The sequence below is a fragment of the Rhipicephalus microplus genome, chromosome 7 (assembly GCF_043290135.1).
Source record: "Rhipicephalus microplus isolate Deutch F79 chromosome 7, USDA_Rmic, whole genome shotgun sequence".
NCBI classification, from domain to species: domain Eukaryota; kingdom Metazoa; phylum Arthropoda; class Arachnida; order Ixodida; family Ixodidae; genus Rhipicephalus; species Rhipicephalus microplus.
In genome coordinates this window covers 112,931,859-112,947,625 of record NC_134706.1, presented here as the reverse complement: position 1 = coordinate 112,947,625, position 15,767 = coordinate 112,931,859, and the positions used below count along the sequence as shown (strand labels likewise).

At 42.7% G+C, this 15,767-nt stretch overlaps 1 protein-coding gene across 1 annotated transcript; it reads left to right on the top strand.

Annotated features, from left to right (window-relative positions):
* The first annotated feature begins 424 nt into the window (after positions 1-424).
* Positions 425-13,082, top strand: LOC142767843 (uncharacterized). The gene is made up of 5 exons (XM_075870083.1): positions 425-659; positions 2,458-2,715; positions 4,610-4,870; positions 7,301-7,709; positions 12,977-13,082. Exons 1-5 carry the CDS (start codon positions 452-454, stop codon positions 13,080-13,082), a joined length of 1,242 nt encoding a protein of 413 aa, XP_075726198.1. The 5' UTR covers positions 425-451.
* Positions 13,083-15,767: the final 2,685 nt, after the last annotated feature.

Genomic DNA, 15,767 nt, shown 5'->3' with positions numbered 1-15,767 from the left:
CTGTAGTCAGTGTGGCAAGCTGCTCGACATTTCTAGCGACAAAATCCACCTGACTTGCAATGTCTGCCAGAGTACTGTGAAGGTGTCGGACGTAAAAAGCGGGGGCACATTTTTTTCCATTCTGGATGTTGGAATGCAATTTTCCAGCACTATAGAAAGTCTCTCTGGTGTTTTGTTTGAGAACCTCGGCAAGTTGAAGCAGCAGGCAGAAGTCGGATGCCACTTGATTCGTGACATCACTAGTGGCATGATGCACCGCACTTTGCGAGAAAAGGGTGTGTTAAGGTGGAGCGATTTGACTATTACCTTGAACACCGATGGCAGCCCTTTATACAAATCATCTAATTACTCAATATGGCCCATACAAATGATAATAAATGAACTTCCTGCGCCCTACAGGTATAAGAATGTTATTCTTGGAGGCTTATGGTACGGACGAAAACACCCCAACATGCTGGTCTTTCTGGAGAAGTTTGTTGAATCCTTGTGTAGGACTGGCGAACTTATTTGGAAATACTCTTCAACTGTTATTCACAGCAAGATTTACACCATCTGTGTCTGTGTTGATGCACCGGCGAGGGCAGTAGTTGGAAACCAAGTTCAGTTCAACGGCTTTTTTGGCTGCCCGTGGTGCCTGGCTTGTGGAGAAAGCCAAGAGGGTAAGTGCACGAAAATTCATAAAGCAGAGTGCCTAAACAAGCTTTCATAATGCTTGAGCATCATCAGTAGTCTTTTTTTCAGGCAATTCGAGAATGCCCAATAGTTCTGTATGAGGAAAAGTGTTTGTGTGGCGTAAGTACACTTTGCAGCTGCTCACTGTTCGTTCAGTGTGTGGGAGTGCAAAAAAGAAAGAACATGTTGCCATTTAGTGAATATTCTTACAAATGCACCTACATGTGTCTTCTCTGTGCGCAAAATTTGAAAAAAATAATTCAGTCAGTGTAGGTACTACCGAAAGAATGTATGTCGAATATGGCATTTGCGCAGTATGTGCTCATTGTGCCGATATTGTCAAAAGGCATTGTGAGCAATATGAGTTGAAATACCAAATTGACGTTTAGTCAACGACAGAGGCATAGCCAGAAATTTTTTGGAAGGAGGGAAGGTAGTAAAGTCACATTTTTGAAATGGTAATTTTTTTGTTTTGTGCCACAACAAAATAAAATTTCCCGGGTCGTGCACAGGTCCGGTGCTCCACCCTCTAGCTTGTACAGAGGTGAATGTGACGTAAGCGCAATAATATTAACAGTAAATATAAGTACATGTAGTATTTAACATCCTAAAAACCATATGAAAATGAGGGATGCCGTGATGGAGGGCTGTGGATATTTCAACCATTTTATGTTCCTCTAACCTGCACTGGGAACACACAGGCCCCTACCATTTTGCATCCATAGAAATGCAACCACTGCAGTTGAGATCGAACCCGTGACACTATGGCGTTGCTAAAGATATCGTTTCTCTCTATAGAGCAGTCAATTTCATGAACAATTTTGCACTCACCAACTGCATTTAAACAGTAATATTAGTGTTGCATCTCATATTGCTTATGTCAGTACATATATCTACGGTATTATGGTCACCTTTGCGCAAACACTTCACAACACCATCGGCAACTGTAAAATCCAACACCTGCTGTTAAAACGAACAAAGGGTGGTAGATGGTCATCATTTGTTGCTTCTAGTGGGGATGAAAGCTAACTGTCTAGATTAGGTATCTCATTTTAATAAATTGAAACTGTACCCTCTCACATTCTCAACAGAACCTCGCCTTTGCTCATTGAGTGTTCATGAACATGTATTCCAAATGCATCCGTGAATTTCATTGACTGATCCTGGACGTTATCTAGGAAGCTGACTTGAATCCTCCTTTTTTTTATCCCGGCTGTGGCAGCTGCATTTCCGATGGAGGCGGAAATGTTGTAGGCCCGTGTGCTCAGATTTGGGTGCATGTTAAAGAACCACAGGTGGTCGAAATTTCCGGAGCCTTTCACTATGGTGTCTCTCATAATCATTTGGTGGTTTCGGGACAATAAACACCACATATCAATCAACTTGAATCTTTTTGTTTTAATCCATGCCATATAGCAAACGGGTGAAAAAAAAAGAAAAACGATACTTTAGAACCACTCAGCTGGTTCAACAGTGGCACACATAAACACTTGACAGCGGAAATCACAGACACTATCGAAGGTGAACACAGAAATTCACGACTGAATACACTGCAATATGCTGCATCTTGCAAAATTTGCTTGATTTCAAAAGTGCTGGCACAGTACAGGTTCAAAGGTAAACGTGTGAAGGCAGTGTGCTTGTCATGGCAGTTGTTGGGGCGTACCCACTTTCCCATGAACAAGTAGCTTGTGCGCCTGTTTGGTGGTGCTTGTGCCCTTAAGGAATCTCTATAGCATTTACTCAGTGAAATACTTATCTTGTTTCTGCTTTATTTCATTGCAGGGCGCCTAATATACTTGAATGCAGAACCTGATGTGGAGAGGACGTCAGCAGGCATCCGAAGAGACATGACCCTGGCATCTAGACTAAAGACCCCAGTCAATGGCTTGAAAGGGGTGTCACCACTGGTGAAACTCCCACATTTCGACCTTGTGTGGGGCTATACAGTGGAGTATATGCATAGTGTTCTGCTGGGCGTAACAAGGCAGTTTGCTGAGTATTGGTTCGACTCGTCAAACAGCAATGAGCCATACTACATGGGTGAGTGCACCATACACTTCATGGTTGAAGTATTACGGATAAATATTTTAGAACAGTGCATATGGCCCACTTTTGTATTGCCAAATTTTTGACATACATGTGTTTGTATGATGCCGTCTCATGTACACTTTGGCATCTTCCCCTATTTGAAGGTTTGCTTGCTTGAACGGGCGATACTTTTTTTTTTCTCGAAAGCTTCTTCTGGAAAATGATGAAAATCGGTATCAGAAAAGCCTGGCATTTGACCAATGTAGAAAATACTGTAGTGAACAATGGCACGTAGTCTATGGATAAATCAATCTAGGTCCACGAAACCAGCCAAGGCTTTTTTCAAAGTGCCCCTTCTAGTGTTCAAATGTAAACAGCACATTGTTTTCTCAAACAAGAATACTAATGCCACCTAGCGTAATGTCTAGCTGTAACAGGAATGTTGTTTTGGGGATTTCACATGCCAGAATCACCATATGTTTATCAAGCACACCATATGATTATCAAGCCTAGTTGAGGTTTCTGGAAATTTTTACTACCTGGAGCTCTTAAAGGAGCACTGACATCAAGTTTACTCATGTCCAGATTTCCGCGTCAACGAGTAGCTATCGTCTCTTTAGTAGCTATTCGCGACCTGAGGTACGAATGAATATCTGTAATATTGATTTATATATCTGCTATCGATTGAGGTTCAAAATGAGTCGAAAGCCGTCAAATTGTAGTGCTGTCAGCGCTACCTCGCGGTCACACCTAGGCCGCTGCATAGCTGATGTTGCTTTCACAAAAAATGGTGACGTCACGCACACTGGCGTTTCGTCTGCTAGGAGCGCACGTGCAGTCAGTCCAGCTGTGTCTCTGATTATGTAGACTAAAGCCTTCCATGCATTTTTGGCCGGCTAGCTTAAGCAGTGCCAACTCGTTCTTCCCCTCTTCCTTTAGCCCCGGCCCTCACAAGGAGCCTCATACTGCCAGTGAAACCCACCTTATTCACCAACACAGAATTTACCCTGGAGCACCTCGGCGCAAAGTGAAGCGAGCAAATGTGGCTATTCTTAGGCGTCTAGTCTCTCTGTCCATCAGCGCATCAACTCACTGGCTATGTTGAGGTTCGTGGCTTGGAAAGGCATGAAACGCCACGCTATTTCTTCTTTTTCCACGCCTCGACGTGCCGGTTGTCACTGCGCAGCAGTTTCTCGACATTCTGGCACGTATTGTCACATTGAATGATAGTACTCATGCTGCGGAACACATGCCAAATCAGTCGATGCAACACTATGAAGTGCACGCACGCTTCAACACAGCAAGGAGAGTCAATAGTGAGAGCATGGCTGGGAGTCGGCTCCAAACACACTCAGATCGTCGACGTCATTGTTACTAGCGTATCGTCACTCAGGGTGGTATTTGTGGAATGTATCACACCGAACACGCAGCTCTTGTGTTGATGTCGCAGGGCAGTATATTTCCAGTTTTCTCTCCTTAGCTTGTCTACGCTGTTTGACATCGAATTAAAATAACTTCCTCGAATTCCATGCCATTCAAATTTGGCCAAAAAGGCCTACTCATACCAAGCGATCAAATCATGGGCATATCTTGATCTTGAAATTTGATGTCAGTGCTTCTTTAAGCATTCCCTGATATCATGCAGCACTTGCACTTCTAGCACTTCGCCTTTGTCAAAATGGTACTGCTATGCATGGGATCAAACTCATGTCTATTGGGTCAGCAAACAACACCGCGTCCACTATGTCGCTGTCCGCAGCAGTAACATGAATGCATGAAGTTGCCATGTAATGATGTTTTTAGTGTTGCATAAAAAGCTTCCTTTGGAATGCTTCAGGGGACCATTAAATCATATGGAGAATTTCTTACTAGTAGTTGACTAGAACTGTTTGCTGCCCCCCTACAGGACGTCCAAGCACATTGAGGGTGATCAACAAACGCCTGCTGAACATTCGTCCTCCACATCATTTCACCCGGCTGCCTCGCACGCTACGAGAGAGGTGCTATTGGAAGGCGCACGAGTGGCGAAACTGGCTGCTATTGTACTGTTTACCATGCTGCTACCCTGTGCTACTGCCAAGATATTTCCGCCACTTCGCCCTCCTGTCTGAGGCAATTTTTCTCTTGCTTTTGCAAGAGCTGTCATCTGACCACATTGATCGTGCAGGTAAGAACACGTTGACAACTGAAAGCACAATCACTTGCATTTTACAAAACTGTCTTCAGTTCACTGTAAAAAACAATCGTGCCATTGAAAGAATAATCAAGTTCTCAAGAAGACTGTCTCTATAAGAGGTGATTTGAAATGGCCTTTGATGTTAGTGGGAGACTCAGAGTGAAATGGGAAAGGAATTTTTTTTTTTTTGTTGTCTGCTGAGGTTTTGAACTTTGAAGGCTAATAACGTCCTTTACCGTGTTCCAATTTCTATAATTCTTTTTGTGTTCATCAGTATTCAGCACTACACAAACTTCAGTGCTGCAGAATTTAGAAGAAAAAGCGTTGCAGACCCCTTCCTTTTAGAGGGCTCGTAAACCACCGAGAGGTCGAAATTCAATTGTGGTGGGGAATTGTGAACGAGTGTATGACAAACACGGAGCTGTGAGAATTTTTCGTAACGGTGCCGTAATAGTGGAGTTAGACGCGTTTGATTATCGAAACCGTGACGATGATTCCTTTCGTTCTCTTCTACACTTCCCTTCATGGTATACTCTCCTAAAGCTGCTTTACCCTTTCGATGAGCACCCCTCTCTTGCTCCTCTCAATCTCACCTGGCATATGTCAGTGCTGACGCGCTGCTTGAAACACCGTCTACTTGCAGTGGCCGGGACTCCGTGAGTTGCATTGTAGCTGTGTGCTTGTTACGAACGAAATTTTCAGAAGCATAAAAAGGTTAGTTTATGGTCCCCAGGTCCAGGAAAATGGCCTATTTTGCCGCCTTGTGAACGAGCTCAGAACGCGCCCCTCTAACTGCGATTCGACACTGAGGAGTAGCTGCTGGTGAAGCAAAAGAAAAGCATCCAACAGCACTTGACCACCACTGGGGGAGAGGGAGAGCGAAAGCTGAGAAGAAGATGTGGCGATAGGGTCAGTCGCAAGTTGCCCTCTGTGTCGAGATTTGAAATGAAATGAAATTAACAGATTTTCTTTCTGGAGAGAATACAGAAAAACGAAGTGAAGCTAAAGGCCATTCGGCCTGACGTGGCTTCGCTACGCGAAAAAATTTCAGCAAACAGTGCTACATTGAATAATAATTATCACAATACAAGGAGCAGCATAATAATAGAAACACAGAAATAGCATAAAAGCAAAAATAGGTGGTATATAAGTACAAAAAATAGGCTGCATAGACACAGAATCAGACATCGAGGCTCTTTTCATTACATATTAAAAAAAACAAACACATACGTATTGATATATTCATATAATACACTCGCATATTAATACATACATGTGCCCATATGTACGTACATACTACTGTATATACACGCGTTTTGTACCCAACGGTGAGAGCATATGTGTAACCTAGCCAGAAGTTTATTGAAAACATGATGTTTAATATACTCAATTAATGAGGAGATGTTTTATCTGATATTTAAATTGTGTTAATGAGAGGTTAAAATTTAATTGTTCACCTAAATGATTTATAAGCTGTGGGGCGTGGTATGCAATCAGGGCTCTGCCATATCCAGTCCTAGTAGCAGGAACGCGAAATGGTTGCCTACGGAACGAGTATTTGAGTGCGCCTTCCGGTGCCGTAGTAGTGTGGAGTTTATTTTTATAAATGTAAAGTTATAGCTTATATTCATACACCTGTCTTGGTTTAAGTATACCATGTTTTATGAATAATGGACCGCTAGGAATCTCCCTTGCGTTGCCATAATAATCATTGAATAGGCGGATAACTTTCTTCTGTGAGATTTCTAGTTTATTTAAATTCTTCTCATTTGTAGTGCCCCATACTAGCATACTATAATTTAAACTGGGTGAATAGCCACCATGTCAGAGGCTCGGCCTGGTGTAGTACGCACTGGTTCGCATGTGTTTATGTAGACATATACGTAAGGCATATCGACGTGAGGCATGTATTGGCTAATAATCGCAATGCCCTTGTGTGCATAAGGAGGGGGGGGGGGTGCAAAGCCAGCCCTAACATTGATGTAATAGAGAGGAAGGGGGTCTGTGACTGGGGGGGGGGTGCACAAAGGCAGCCCCGTAAATTGATGTATTTGGAAGGGGATGCTGCTATGAACTTTCACCCCCCCCCCCTCTACTGAAAGATAACTCCTGTGTACACCTGTGATGCTCTACACAATATTTTGAAATTCTTGTCACCAGTGCGTGATGACGCTTAAAGGCGAACTTGGGCATTTTTGCGATATTTATAGATTTCAACAAAACGCTTGCTTCGTAATGTTTATTTTAGGCCATTCCACTTTTAAAAGTATTTAAATACAGCTTTTTTAATATGTTCATCTCTTCACTGGTGGCTTATGCGCAGTAAATGTTACTTCTTTGAAACAAGACAGGCTGCATGAAAAAGGTGTTGTAATATTCTATAGCATCGTTGAGGAAATAGTTGTTTATTGCATTTTTCAGGACGGCTTCTGACATCCTTTGTATCCCAGGCAGCCGGGCTCTATGGACAGCGATGTATGAGCTTTAATGTGCATCAGCTTCTCCACCTGGCTGATGCTGCGAGACAGTTTGGTCCTTTGTGGGCCCATTCTGCTTTCGCATTCGAAAACAGTAATGGTTACCTTTTAAAACTTGTTAGTGCTGCAAAAGCTGTGCCTGCGCAGGTGCTGGAAAGAGTAGTGATGGCACAAGAGCTCCAGTTATTGCTTGCAGGGCTTCCATTGCCATCAAAAGTGCTCAGTTTTTGTAGTAACATGCTCGGTAACCCAATCACTGAGCATGCACGGCACATTGGAGCTGCATGGTTGTTTGGAACACCGACACAAGTTCCTTCTCTCAGTCATCAGGAGTCTTCTTGCTTGCAGACATGGTGTGGACAAGTTCCAATCGTTCAAGAACATTTCAGATTTTCTATTTTGGGCACAATCTTTCACAGTGAATCGTACAAAGCTGGAAAGAAAAACAGCTCTGTGTTCGAGAGCAAAACTGGAGGCTTTTATTCTATTAAAAAAATATTTGAGGTGACAGATCCAACTTGTGCTTTAAATGGTGGGACTGTCCTTCTTTGCACAAGGATAGTTGCTGGCAACAACGTTGCAGGACTCCCGCCACACATTTCCGACTGTTTTTTTTCTTTAGTGTATTCGCTCCTCCCTCTAACTATGAACGACATTGGCAAAGCATGTGTTCTGGTCTCTTTGAATGACAAAGAAGACTACATTTGTGCAGTTCCTAACATGGTGGAACGTGACTAAGGTTACATTAATTTCACAGGCAGACACAGAAGTGGTAAAGAAATACATTTCAAAACCACGATATGATTATGAGGGATGCTGTAATGGAAGGCTTTAAAAGTTTTGACTCTTCGGTGTACTTCAATGTGCACCTTAATCCAAGCAAGTGGTTCAGTAGTTTTTGCCTTTATCAAAATGCAGCCGCCGTGGGCAGCATATGATCCCGTGACTTCTTGGTCTGCAGTCGAGCATCATAACTACCAAACCTCTGTGGCAGATGAGAAACATAACCAGTTAAGGCAGGTACACATTGCTGCGAACCACACAAGTAACTGAATGAGCTGCTTTTGATATGGCAGGTTCGTTCTTGTCATGAATGGTAGTATGTGAACTCATAGATTACTTTTATTTGTCTTTATATGAGCATGTTGTGGCCAAAAACGTTGAACAGCAGCTCGAACAACATCGTACATTGAGGCGTTCCATATGGCCTGGCGTAAAAGTGAGTGTGTTGCTCCAAACACAGTAGTCACTTCGTGGTCTTGCGAAAGGTCCTGAAAGTAATCTAAGATAGATTTGTCCACCCATGCTTCTAGGAAGTTCCGGATGGCTGAGTAAAAGTTAGTCGTGCCTAGCTGGCACGTGCAAGCTGCAGTGAACTTTCAGTAAACGAACATCTGTATAATATGGAACTCAAAAATTTTTTTGATTTCTTGATCAATGTTCATGAAACTTGGTCAGTTTATGTATATTTGTGTGCTTACTTCAAATATGTAATTATTTTTTTTTGTAAAGTGTACTTTTTAAAAATACAGAATATTTTGTTTGCCTTTCAAGGAGGCAGTTTTCTTTCTGAACAAGAGTTTCTGAACAAAGAGAGGTGGAGTGTAGTGTCGGGCAGCAGCAGCATAGTTCATGGCTTGGGGTTGCGGTTGCGATGTCTCAGCGATATTTATTGAGAGCCGGATTTTCTGTGTGACAATGTCTGCGATCGATGAAACTTGTGGCTGGCATGACAGAAACATTCAGCGAAGTTCTTCCCGCACTACGGCCATAATGGTCTTTCGAGCCTTGTTTTGTAGAGGTTCGTACTCTGGTGGTAAACATTGCTGCCTGCGGCTTGTTCGCTGCTTGTGGCCAGCGTGGGTGTCTTCACCGCGACGTGGAATGGGTTCACGGCTTGACGGGGGAGTCTAGCACATGAAAGAAGCAGCACCTCCACCAGATGTCACGGGGGCGTGACGGGGACAATGGGAGCAGACTGTGATTGCGAGATGAAACTGTTTATTCGGCTGAACTTGTGGCCCGTAAACTGAAGGTCAGATTACAGCGATTCCCACTGGCTCTGATAGCAGTAAACAGAAAGTTGGCCGTTGATTAACTGGCAAGTGGTGAGGTGCATCAGTGTTTATACATTTGCCATTGACTATCCTAGCATTCTCGTTAGCAGTTACCTAGGTTCCAGAATATTCTGCAATGTTCCAGAAGTGGGCGTAATCTTGACAAAGTGATCTACTGCAGTCTTGAAGCTTCTTGAACATCGCAGGTGCTGTTTGTGCTGAGAATCACTGGCAGTAAAGTAGTGCAATAACAAAACTTGAGAAAAGAATATGGCAATACAAAACAAATTAACAGGTGATGTAGTTCTGTAATTTGCTCAACAAACTTTTGGAAAAGCAGTATATAGAGTAGTTCGAGATTTCAACTATCAGTGGAACAAAATTTTTTAAAGCAGTTCAAGTGTGACCGGTAAGGAACAGTCCATATGCAATGTCAGGTTGTACATACACTGGAATATATGAAAGAGAGAGGTTCCTGAATGTGATTATAAGTGTGAATGATCCTGCACAGCATAACTATTCGTTGTTGTAAGCACCCACATTTCAATGTCTGCAATAATAAAACATAAGCATGCAATGAAGCTGAAAAAATGTGAATGTAACAAGTGTAAATGACTCTTATTGCTTTTTTATGAACTTATTTCATGGTATTTATGCAATTGTGTCATACTGTGAGGTGGCTGAACAGTTGAAGTGTATTACAGTATCGGGCAAACCAATGATTTGTAAACAGCTGACTTTCATTTTTTGTTGCATTTTAAAATCTTCATTTAAGGTAATCATTTTGATGGCCTTGTTATTTGTGCTTTTGTATATTACAGCATTGTAACTGCAACTATTGTCTTGGCAGTGTTGTGTGTATGAACAAATAAATAAATTACATGATGGCTCTGCATTCCATTGCTGTGGAATGTGGATATATGCCTGTATGTAATTGAAGCCATGCATCATTTTGTAGTAAGCCGCAGAAAACCTCAATAGCCGCAGCTTTTTTTCTAGCCTTGCATTGTGGCAATGTTTGTTTTTGGAGGTTTCCTGTAGTAGCTGTACTGAGTGTCAATGTTTATTTTTGAGGCTTTATGTACTAGTTGTACTGAGTGAGGAGTATGTTGCACCAATAGTACAAAGCTATCTTAATATTTTCTTGCCTTGCATTGTATTAATTTCGAGATTATATGTATTAACTGTACTGGAGTAGAAGCATGTCCTCTGAATCTGACTCGTAGAGAATTGACCAGTTCATATGTAAAAATAAAGAAACATGTTTTTTATCTTTTTGTGTGGAAAGCAATTTGTTACGAGGACTGAAAACTTCATTACAATGTGCTCAAATTTTTAAACCTTTTCACATGCCATATGAATGAGACATAAAATATGATAAATGGCATAGACATACATAAGTTTCACTCTGACACAACACTAAAATATATACCAAGCAAGAGCAGGCTGTAGGCTATTTTACCTATCCAGAAACCCTCCACATGTATTCTAAACTATGTCAACATTTAGCCCGATATAGTTGCATAATTCACTCTTTTTCGTTAGGATTAAGGAACATCAATCAGTAGCACATTTACAACATTTGTATGAATTGGCTTGTCTAGAGAGCACAAGTTATGTAAATGGACTTGAACATGTGGGCAAGTAAGCTAATCACAAATGTAACTAAAAGGTTTTGGGAATATATCTTATATACTTTGGGATATACTTTATTGTCATGATATATACAAAATAAAAATTGTTTACTTCATGTAAAAGGACCAAAAAGTAATTGAGCTAAAAAACTTATGGTCCTTTTTAGGCCCTTCTAATTTCCAAGGAATGTTATACATGTCTTGCGTGAGTTATTTCAGAAAAAAATATACATAAAACTAATTGAGTTAAGAGATTTGGCATTTTTAGGCTCTTCATGTTTTCAAAGGTTAAGATGGAAGCACACAAAACACAATCTCTAGAACTATTTGCTCGTATTCAGCTTTTAAGCACAGCCAAGTACATTTCAGGAGCAAGCAAGCTTGTGTCACCCAAACACCATTGAACTATTTAAAGAAATGCATCGAAACTTGAACTGAATATTTGAACCAATTTTGTTTTAATACATAAGTGCCGTTGGAAATACATGGTTCACCGGTGCATACATGCATACGTACGTACAACAAGCTGTTTTCAAAGGTTCAGGTGAAAGCACATGAAACAAAAGTTTTTTGCTCTTATTCATATTCAGACAAATAAACACAGCCAAGTACGGTTCTTAAATGAGCAAGCTTGTGCCAAGCCAACGAAACTCTCCGATTGACCATTTCAAGCAATGCGTGAAAACTTAAACTGAAAATTTGACGTAGTTTTGTTTCAACAACCTAGTACTGCAAAACCTTTTTTTAACTTTTTATAATAAAATTTTATGTGCTTTTTTATTGAGGGAAAGTATAGATGGATGAATGGCATTATTGAGGTCTTTCAGTGTTTAGAGCACAGAGGGCAGCTGCTACGTCAGAAGTGAGAGGCCTTGCCCCTCGACTGTGTCATGCCCTCTTATAGATAGCCCAGAGCTGTGCCTCAAGATTCGAGGTGCATAGAGATCATTCGCACTTTTCCTTGGTAATCCTGGCTCCTTGTGCCTTGAGGCAATGCCAGAGCATGTGAGTGAGACTAGATGTAAGTATCTCTCCGGAATCTAATTCAGGTTGAATTGTCTGTTATATTTTTTGTGTATTGTGTATATAATAGGAAGTTATTTACTATTTACCAGTTTAATGAAAGGATTATTCATTGCACAAATATATTTGAATGGTCTTTTGCATAAATATTATAACATAAATTGTGCAAATGTAAGTATGCATACAACTAAGGTGATCACAAATGAAATTACTTTGATAATTATATGATATACTTACCTAATTTGCTGTAGCATATATTTGCATCTCATGATATATACTAATTAAAATTGGTTATTTCTTGGGGTTGCATGTGTACAGCTAACTAATAGAGCTGAAGAAAATTTGGGTACTTCAATAGCAGAAAAAGTTATACTTGCCTAGATATTCAGTCTAATAAGTTCTATTCATGTTCTACATTCATTCTTAAGGGTGACATTGAGCCCTATGCAAGTCCTATAGATGGTCTCCATTCAGCCCCATTAGCTCCTATATTGTGCTAGATGCGACCTACATAGCATTCCCATAGCTCCTACATGCCCCTATATGTTCTTCCCAGGTCCCATTCAGCTCCTACATAGCTCCTACATACCCCTATATACGTCCCATTCAGCTCCTACATAGCACCACGAGGGTCCTGTATAAGCCCTATATACCCCATTTGGTCCTCCCACAGCTCCTGTATTAACCCCTGTAACCCCTGTATTGAAGCATACGGATCCTGTATGAAATTATATGGGTTTTTTCAGTAGGGCAGGGTTTTCCTAAACCCCGCACTCTGCAGCAAGTGGCACCCAATTGTTTTCCGGTCCCAGAGTAAATTTCGTTCTGCGGTAGCGAATTCGGCCCCCATGTTGCGGAAATGTCCAAGTCCCACACTGTAGATTTCTGGCACGCCCTGCTCCGCAGCCCAGACGCCAAAGTCCAGCGGGACCTAATCAGTCAAGCCCTTGCTGCTGCCGTGTCTCAGGGATTCCGGCCGCCAGCTAGAGGCGACAAGCCTAGCCTGAAGTAATTGATTGACTTTTAATAAAGCTTTCTCTATATCTCTCTCAAAGCATGACGGGTCTTTGAGACACGCGGCAGCCGCGGTCACCATGCTTCTCCATGAACCGCGTGCTGGCATTTCAATGTGGTATTCGCACGTTCTGTGAACCTATAATACTTCTTGGGGCGTGATAGATATGTGCAAGATTGACACTTCTTCCAAAGTTTCGTATATAGCGGCTCTCTATTTAAATTCTCTAGTTTTTGTGCGTACGGTGATCGTAAGTGTGGCACGGGGATCGGCAAGCTTAATCTTGGGCGCGTGATAACAGCGTCGGGGAACGCACATGCTTTTGATGATCAGCAAAGAATAAATTGAACAAGATCGCCTGAATGCTTATAAGAGAAGCAGCTAATTAGGTACCTATAACAATTTGTTGGCGTGCAGCACATACACTCTTACTCATGCCCCAGGTAATGTGTTGACAGTGCAACAAACTTAAGAAAAATGGTCTCGCTTCCTATCTTTATCTTGAACGTCAAGCATAACATGATTAAGAGTGGAGCTACCATTTGGTACTGCGCTATTAAAATTGGGAGAACATGTTTATGGGGCACTGCACACATCTTCTTGCTGCACTCATTATCCTTACTTACTGGCTGCTTACCTCATTACAAGTTCATTTTGTAAGCGGTAATGATGAAATGCCAGCTACGGGCCGCGTCTACAACGCACGCTAGCAGCTGAAGCTGCTGCATGCCCAGTTTTTCATGAGTGAAAAACGCGTCGCTCCCTGAATGCCGGCTTCGCTAACTGCCTCGCCGGTTGCTATAAAAACGGTACGTTTGTTTATTATTATTAGACAGTTATAGTTTAGCGTTAGCGTGATAGCGTAGGTTAAGGGAATGGCGTCACCGTGCAGCAAACGTTCGTTGCGGGAAGCGTCTTTACAGTCGAGCGGAATAGCGTTTACGTGGTTTACGTGCCCTAGCCGGGATGGTGGCGCCACCTATTAGATGGTTATTAAGTTAAGCAGTGAAAAGAAAAAGAAAACGAGAATGTTTGCCTATGCCACCACGCGAAGCATTGTTAGAAGTTTATTTTAGTGATAATAAAAGTAAATAAATATGAACCACGCACCAAACGCGACACAGACGTGTTCGAAATGGGAAGCTATCTCAAAAACAACGCCAACTTTTCCGTAATGTTCGGTCATCGAAGCTAACTGAAGGCAAGCGAAGCCACTTGGAACAGTCGTTCGCTGCGAACAAAGTTATTATTTCAACAACTACGCCAAAATCACTTCGAAGCGGGCGTCTAAGAGTTCCGCCATGTTTACGTACACTACGTACGCCTACGCTACCAAGGTAACGTGAGATCTGAAAAATACCGCGCGTACGGGAAGCGGCATGCGTGACGTACGTATCTCCGCATGCGCACTTCGATTCCGGTATCACGGTACACTCGGTAACCCCCAAAGCCCGGTATACTATAACTCTCTATTATTTTGAAGTTTCCATAGCCTGACGATAGCCTCGCTGCTCTCTGCAGTCTGATAGACGCGCGTCGCTGTTACTTTATCTGGCCGATCGCGTCCCTTGAGGTAGCCGAGAAGTATCCCTACCTAAACTGTCTAACACCATGGTGGTATTTCCCCATTCGCGAAAACGTTCGGCTTCGCTAACCCTCGCAACGCCAGCGACAGCCGGGAAAGGTACGCGTACACTAATGGGAAGCATGCTGCGACGGCGTCCCACCCGTCGGTGCGATCGCGTGGCAAGCAGCCATGCGCCATCCACACTGTCGGCGCCGCGAGATTCTCAAGGCACGCGCATTCCGCACACCCGTCGGCTCGCGGATCCCATAGAGTTTCTTAAAATTAACCAGTGGGGACTCTGGCGCTGTGACCGTTCAGCGACCACGGGAATGATGGGTATACAGTACACGAATTTGCCTAGTCTTTGTACTTGCTGGCGGCGAATAGTACTTGCGGCTTCATTTATTGCTACTGTTCGGTTTCGTTTTGAAGAAAAGAACGAAGTGTTTTAAACTTGGTGACCCGATTTGAAATAGTAAACTTAAATAAATAAGGTGGTGAAGTGCAACCGCTGAACATTTGCTTATTTTTGTTTCGTGAGAAAACAGCTAGCTCCAAGCCACACGAACACACACGGAGCCAGAAGCACGAAGATTACACAGATACGTGTACTACCCATCACTCCCTTGCTCGCTGAATCACCGTGCATTGCAGCTGCGATAGACTCTAGCGCCAAAGTTCCCCTTAGTGTCTACCAAGAAACGCTGGGGCAGCTCCTTCTCGCTGACAGATGGAAAGAGGTGGCACGGGTGAGATGATGCCCACGTGAAAAGTGGGCTCGAGATATGGAGAGGGTAAAGCGAGGGAGAGCTGACACAAGGCAAGCGCACGGCAAGCAAGAGAAAACACCAGCGGCGAGGGCGTGGTGCGGACGGAGAACCACGTTACACCGGCTAGCCGAAGAGCTCCTTCGCCTCTAAAATCTTGTACATATCAAAATATTTGTTACGGTGGCCGTATGCCTTTAAACGAAGTGCGGAGCTCGCATGCAATTACATGGGCTGCCCTAACGGAGGAGGGCACTGGTTTCACTGAACCAGGGCTGCATGTCCCTCAAAACCTGCAAATCAGACCACATTGCATGACGTCCAATATTATCTTGGCTTCAGTAAAGT